The following is a 7413-nucleotide window of genomic DNA, read 5'->3' as shown; positions in this document are numbered from 1 at the left end:
CCGGAAAAAACATACATGAATGAATGAATGAATGAATGAATGAATGAATGAATGAATGAATCAGATGTATGACAATGAATGAGTGCGCGAAAAATGAGCGATTGATCCTGATCACCTTGTGTCCTCGCAGCTCCCCCTAAGGTCCATGCCACAGGCGACTTTCCCGACTCTATCGCGCGCCCTCTGCCGGTTACTGCCTCCCCCCGACGTCAAGCCCTAGACAGATCCGCCAGGCCCATTTAGCCTCTGCTCGAGTCACTCGCACTACTTTCTGGGGAATGGAGTCTTCCGGGGGCCTCGTCTGCGCTTCCTGTCGGCTCCAGCACAAACGACAGAAACAGGAAGTACGTCACCAAATTTCCCTGAGTCGCCCAAGTGATAGCGGAGAATGACATGGCATGCCGGGAATGGTAGTCCTTTAACAGCAGGTTTCCGCGGCGACCCGGGGCAATTGGAACGACAATTCCCACCATGCACCGTGCTCACGGTCCCTGAGGTTGGTCCCCATCCTTTCTGGGCAATGTAGTCCACAGTTTCTACCGCTCTGCGTGTGTTTTATGGAACTGGCCTGCGCAGAGGACACCATCTCCCGGCATCCCTAAGTACGCCAACGGGCGTCAGGTCGCTGCGGCCATTTTGTTCCGCCCGGAGTGCCCCTAAGATGGCGGCGAGGGAGACGGTGAAGGTTGTCGCCCGCTCCTTCGGGCTGTAACTGCCGGCTCCCTGTCCCCCCCGCGGCCGGCCCATGGCCTGACGGCGGCCCAGACCATGGACCTCCACACCGCCGTGTACAATGCCGCTCACGACGGCAAGCTGCAGCTGCTCCAGAAGCTGCTCAGCGGCCGGAGCCGGGAGGAGCTGGACGAGCTGATGGGCGAGGTGGCGACCGGGGGGACGCCGCTGCTCATCGCCGCCCGCTACGGCCACCTGGACGTGGTGGAGTACCTGGTGGACCGGTGCGGCGCGAGCGTGGAGGCCGGCGGCTCGGTGCACTTCGATGGCGAGACCATCGAGGGTGCCCCGCCGCTGTGGGCCGCCTCGGCCGCCGGCCACCTGGACGTGGTGCGGAGCCTGCTGCGGCGCGGGGCCTCGGTGAACCGCACCACGCGCACCAACTCCACGCCCCTGCGCGCCGCCTGCTTCGACGGCCACCTCGAGGTGGTGCGCTACCTGGTGGGGGAGCACCAGGCCGACCTGGAGGTCGCCAACCGGCACGGCCACACGTGCCTCATGATCTCGTGCTACAAGGGCCACCGCGAGATCGCGCGCTACCTGCTGGAGCAGGGCGCCCAGGTGAACCGGCGCAGCGCCAAGGGCAACACGGCCCTGCACGACTGCGCCGAGTCCGGCAGCCTGGAGATCCTGCAGCTGCTGCTGGGCTGCAACGCCCGCATGGAGCGCGACGGCTACGGCATGACGCCGCTGCTGGCGGCCAGCGTGACCGGCCACACCAACATCGTGGAGTACCTCATCCAGGAGCAGCCCGGGGAGGCGCAGGGCTGCCCGCAGGGGGCGCGCCGCTGCGGCTCCTCCACCGAGGAGCAGGTCGACGGTGAGTGCTACGAGAGCTGCTGCCCCACCAGCAGGGAGGCCGCCGTGGAAGCCTTGGAGCTGCTGGGAGCCACCTACGTGGATAAGAAGCGCGATCTGCTCGGGGCCCTGAAGCACTGGAGGCGCGCCATGGAGCTGCGGCACCAGGGGGGCGAGTATCTGCCCAAGCCCGAGCCCCAGCAGCTGGTCCTGGCCTATGACTATTCCAGGGAGGTGAACAGCTCGCAGGAGTTGGAGGCGCTGATCACGGACCCGGATGAGATGCGCATGCAGGCTCTGCTCATCCGCGAGCGCATCCTGGGCCCCTCGCACCCGGACACGTCCTACTACATTCGCTACCGGGGCGCGGTGTACGCCGACTCCGGCAACTTCGAGCGCTGCATCCGCCTGTGGAAGTACGCCCTGGACATGCAGCAAACCAACCTGGAGCCGCTGAGCCCCATGACCGCCAGCAGCTTCCTGTCCTTTGCCGAACTCTTCTCCTACGTGCTGCAGGATCGGGCCGCCAAGGGCAGCCCGGGCACGCAGATCGGCTTCGCAGACCTCATGGGGGTGCTCACCAAAGGGGTGCGGGAGGTAGAGCGGGCCCTGCAGATGCCCAAGGAGCCCGGGGACTCGGCCCAGTTCACCAAGGCGCTGGCCATCATCCTGCACCTGCTCTACCTGCTGGGGAAGGTGCAGTGCAGCCCCAGCCAGGAGCACCTGAAGCACCAGACCGTCTACCGCCTGCTCAAGTGCGCGCCCCGCGGCCGCAACGGCTTCACGCCCCTGCACATGGCGGTGGACAAGGAGACCACCAACGTGGGCCGCTACCGCGTGGGCACCTTCCCCTCGCTGCACGTGGTCAAAGTGCTGCTGGACTGCGGGGCCGACCCCGACAGCAGGGACTTCGACAACAACACGCCGCTGCACATCGCGGCGCAGAACAACTGCCCGGCCGTCATGAGCGCCCTCATCGAGGCCGGGGCCCACATGGACGCCACCAATGCCTTCAAGAAGACGGCCTACGAGCTGCTGGACGAGAAGCTGCTGGCCAGGAGCTCCGTGCAGCCTTTCAACTACGTCACCCTGCAGTGCCTGGCCGCCCGCGCCCTGGACAGGAACAAGATCCCCTACAAAGGCTTCATCCCGGAGGAGCTGGAGGCTTTCATCGAGCTGCACTGACCTCGCCCTGCGCAGAGCGGGGAGGGGGCCGGGCCGCAGGCGCCCGCCTCACCTCGGAAGGAGCGGAGGCGGGAGAAGGGAGACCGAGCCTCGGCCCTGCACCCGAGGAGGACGCCGGCCCGCACGCGCGGTTGCCGGGTGTGGGAGGAGCCGTCCCCTGGCGCTGGGAACGAGGGCGGCGCCGAAGCGGCCCGCTTCCTGCCTCCGGCCCCGGGCTGCGAAGCAGGGCGGGCCGAGCGCCGCACGCCAGCTCGGAGCCGCCCCTGCCTTCTCTATTTATTTTTTCAGGAATCTTGTCACGCTCGATGTTCATCTCGAGGCCTGCGGGTTTTGCGGGGCCGAGGTCGCCGATGGGGTGAGGACTGGGTGAGCGGTCACAGGGACACAGACCCGCCTCTGCACGGCCCGCCCAGCTTCGCGCGCAGAGAACAGCTGCTCTTCTCACCGAGGACGAGGTCGGCCGCCACGGGAAGGGCAGCCGCACTTGCGAAGTCTGCCGCCGGCCCGGGGTCTGGCTCGGCACTGACTCGACTGACCAGGACAGGCGCTCCTGCTGGGAGCCGCAGACTGTCGCCGCAGGCGCCTGGACGGGCGGCCTTGCCAGGCCCTGGCCTGCCCCGGGGCCCGAGCCCAGGGCTTCGGAGAAAGGCTCGGGGACGGCGCGCTTAGCTCGGCCCGGCTCGCCCGGACGTCGGGGCCGCCGCGGGCTCCAGGCCGCAGGTTCCCCCGCAGCTGCGCAGAGCCAAAGGCGCGAGCGAGATCGGGCCTCGGGTCCCCCTCGCCGTCCCTCGGGGTGAGCGGCTGCGGGAGGGCCCGCTCCTCCTATGGCCACGGCGGCCCGGGAAGGAAACTAGGTGTGGGTTTGCAGTGTTCGCTAGGAAATGAGTTATCGCTGAGACAGGCTTGGCTTCTCTCAGGAGGAAGGCGCCACTCGGGCCCTTCCAGAGCACAGCAGGGAGCCGAGAGCTGCGGTCCTGAGGGCGTGAGTCTCCCTCGCTGCGTTTGTGGCATTAAAAGAAAGTATTGGAAGAGAACCGCCTCGCGCTTCCTTGGGGCCAGGGTGGGAGTAGGAAAGCACTCAGGAGGCTGTGGCAGGAAGATATTTGAGAGTTCAAGGGGCTGGGGATTTAGCTCAGCGGCACAGCGCCTGCCCTGCAAGTGCAAGGTCATGAGTTCAATCCCCGGTACCGGTAAACAAACAAACAAAAACAGAGTTCAAGACCATCCTCGGCTACAAAGTGAGCTCAAGGCCAGCCTGAACTGCATAGCAAGACCCTGTCTCAAAAAGACAAAAAAAAAAAAGCCCTGGGTGGGACTGGGGTGCTCCTCCGAAGTGAGTCTTTCCCGACATGTGTGGGACCCTGGGCTCCATCCCCAGATCACCACAGACAGAGCCCGCGTGGTGCCACACACCTGTCATCCCAGCACTCAGGAGGCTGAGGCAGGAGGATCACCATGAGTTCGAGGCTAGCCTACACTACATAGTGAGACCCTGTCTCAAAGAAACCATAAATAAAGTAAAATAGAACCCACCAAACTCGTCCCGGGCTGGTGCTGCCGTACACAGAAAGGGGTGCTGGGCTCTCAAAGCCGGGGCCCAGGGCAGCCCTGGAGGGAGGCCGCCAAGCCAACACCTCCTGCCACAAGCCGCCGGTCTGCTGGCCCCCAACCCGGCCTGCACAGGGACCAGGCTTTTCCTGCCCAGGGCCAAGATGGCCTGCTGAGGCCAGTGGTCATGCTGTGGCCACCGAGAGCCACAATGGGAAAGGCCACGCTGAGGACTCTGCTTGGGGGGTCTTTTGGATTAGGCGTCTCTTCCCTGTCTCCTGGTTCCCTGGTTTCTTTGGGGGCCAGACAGGCTGTCAGTAGGTGACACCAGGCAGCCATGGTGTGACCACGGCATCCAGTACTGGCAGAGGAGACTTCCTCCCGACTACTCAGTTCCGGTGACAGTGATGGGCGTGACTGCGCTTTCTGCAGCCCAGGGCTGGGGCTGAGCCCAGGCCGCTCCCCACTGAACCACCTCCCTTTGGGCTGACTGAGGCAGGCAGGGTCTCACTCTCTGGCCTTGAACTCACAGCGAGCCTCCTGCCTCAGCTCCCCAGTGCTGGGATTACAGGTGTGTGCCACCAGCTCAGCTTTTATGTTTTGAGACAGGGTCTCTGTTGCCCAGGCTGGTTTGAGTTTGTCCTGCCTCGGCCTCCCCAGCAGCTGGAGTGACAGGCGTGGGACACCACACCTCTCAGCACAGGCCTGGTCCCGCCCCAGCCCACTCCGCGGTGCTGCTTCAGCTCCTGCTCTTAAGTCCACAGCGCGGGCTCTTGCCTCGGAACTTCAGGTCTTCGCGTTGTGGGTGTGTGAGTCACATACCTTGGCCCCCAAGCAGAATCCGAGCTCCAGCCAGCATCAGGTGAGGGTCGACCCGGCAGATCAGTGTGGCCGACAGCCGATTTCCTAGGCTCCCTTGGACAGTGTCCCGCAGTTGGGGAGACCTCATTGCCCTGGCCGGGGAGGAGACAGCGTCCTCTTCCGGCAGGAACCTCCGAAGGCCCTGATTGCACAGATCTGGGTCACGTGTCTATCCCTGAGCCAATCATAGGCCAAGGTTGGGCGGTGTTGATTGGCTTAGCTATCACTCTAGGGGCTCAGGGTAGGGGTGGAGGCTTGGGTGCCTGAGGTAAGTGTGAAATGAAGGAATAAATGATAAGGTTTTTTTTTTTTTTTTGTTTTACCAGGAATCGAACTCAGGACCTTGGGCTTGCCAGGCAGGCGCTTATGCCACTGAGCTATATCCCTGGCCTGGGGGAATAAATGGATACACCTGCTATCCCAGCTATTTAGGAGGCTGAGGCAAGAGGGTCGCAAGTTTGAGCCCAGCATGAGTAACTTAGCAAGACTCTGTTTCAAAATAAAATAGAAAGAGCTGACCTATAGCTCAGTATGAAGGCCTGGGTTGGATCCACAATCCACCAAAAAAAAAAAAAAAAAAAGTTAATATCTGAGATTTATCAGTGAAGAAAATCACCCTCGGAGAGGTCACATGGCCGCACAGCCAGGGTGCTGACTGACGCATCGCTAAGTTGCAAACTCAGCCCCAGAAAGGACGGGGGTGGGTCCCGGCGGCCAAGCCTGTCACCTGAGCACTCGGGAGGCTGAGGCGAGAGGATCTCTGCAAGTTTGAGGCCAGCCTGAACTGCATAGTGAGGCTGCCTCAAAAGAAGAAAAAATGAAGTGAAATAAAAGTAAATAAGCAGGGCTGGGCATGCAGCGGGTGTGAAGGCCGGGTTTCCGGCCCGGGACGGCAGGAGTGGCCACCCTCCTGGCTGGGAAGCCCGCGCTGACGCGAGCGCTGTTTACCAGGAGGGCGCGTCCCGGGCCGGGGTTAAAGATAGCGCAGCTGAGTCATCCGGACGGGGACAGGGAGGTGACCGCCAGGGACAGCTGGCGCAGCGGACCTGTGCCCTGCGAGCAAGGCTGGCAGTGGGCGGAGGCCTTCGGGAGCCCGAGGGGCAATCGAGGCACCTCGAGCCCGCGGGGGGAGCGTCCATCCCACGCCTGCTGCCTGGGCTGCAGCAGAGGCGCCTGTCCCCGGCCTCGCCCTGCGTCTCCTTTCCGAAGTAACTGGGGTCCCCGCCTCCCGGAGGCCGCCCCGCACAGCGCCGGGGTGCCCTGTCTTCCCTTCCCTCCATCCCCAGCCCTTTTAAAATTTTCAGACAGGGTTTCACTGAGTCGCTGTGTAGCCCAGGCCAGGCTCCTATTTGTGATCCTCCTGCTTCAGCCTCCCTCGGGGCTGGGATTTCAGGCAGGCACTGCCGCCCCTGGCTTAGCGCCTATTTAGAAAAAAGTATTAAATGACCGTAATGGGAAAATGGGAAATGAGCACATTCCGCAGGTCGCCCGCGGAGAGCCGGAGGGTGGGACCCAGGGAACCGGGCTCCGGAGTCGGGCCCAGCAGTCGCGCGTGTCCCCGCGCAGGGCCCTCCAGGCCCAGAAGAGGGCAGGGCGCGCTGAGAGGACAGGAACGGGGACGGAAGGGCGCGCAGGGCCCGGGAGGACTCCACCGCTGGGGACAGGGGTGCTGCTGCGGCTCCCCCAGGGCGCCAGCCCGCACCTTCGCAGGGGGAAAAACGCCCTTCCGCCTCTTTGAGAAACTGGAAACTGCGGCCTCCTCCCGCGGCTATAATAAGGCCTCGGCTGCACCACAGGTTTAAAAATAAAAGATCGCTGCCCAGGGCGCTCAGAGATGGCATCTGTGAGCCAGGCGAGCCCTAGCCTACAGGAGGCACCGTGTGTCCCAAGAAGTGAAGGGGGACTTGCTGTGTGACCTCAGGCAGTTATTTGCCCTCTCTGGGCTCCAGTCCTGGCCAGAAAAAAAAAAGTTCCACTCACAAAACACTGGAGCCTCCAGCCAGCTGTAATCTTGGGAGATAGAGCCAAGCCTGTGACTCGGTTTCCCCTTTTGTAACATGGTGCAAAGGGCACCACAGTGGCTTGCGAATTAGGCCTAGATGGTTGGGATCAGTCAAGCATAATAGTGCACATGTTGGCTGGGCATGGTGGTGCATGCCTGTAGTCCCAGCACTCAGGAGGCTGAGGCAGGAGGATCACTGTGAGTTCAAGACCAGCCTGGGCTACAAAGTGAGCTCAAGGCCAGCCTGAACTGCACGGCAAGACCCTGTCTCAAAAAGACAAAAAAAA

At 62.9% G+C, this 7413-nt stretch overlaps 1 protein-coding gene across 1 annotated transcript; it reads left to right on the top strand.

Moving 5' to 3' along the window:
- Positions 1 to 685: 685 nt before the first annotated feature.
- On the top strand, positions 686 to 3749 carry Fem1a (fem-1 homolog a (C. elegans)). Its single transcript, XM_005405778.2, has one exon. The coding sequence runs from the start codon at positions 769 to 771 to the stop codon at positions 2713 to 2715; it is 1947 nt and encodes a 648-aa protein (XP_005405835.1). The 5' UTR covers positions 686 to 768; the 3' UTR covers positions 2716 to 3749.
- Positions 3750 to 7413: the final 3664 nt, after the last annotated feature.

The sequence above is a fragment of the Chinchilla lanigera genome, unplaced genomic scaffold (assembly GCF_000276665.1).
Source record: "Chinchilla lanigera isolate Chin_1 unplaced genomic scaffold, ChiLan1.0 scaffold00094, whole genome shotgun sequence".
In the NCBI taxonomy this organism is placed as follows: Eukaryota; Metazoa; Chordata; class Mammalia; order Rodentia; family Chinchillidae; genus Chinchilla; species Chinchilla lanigera.
This window is presented reverse-complemented; position numbering and strand designations above follow the sequence as displayed.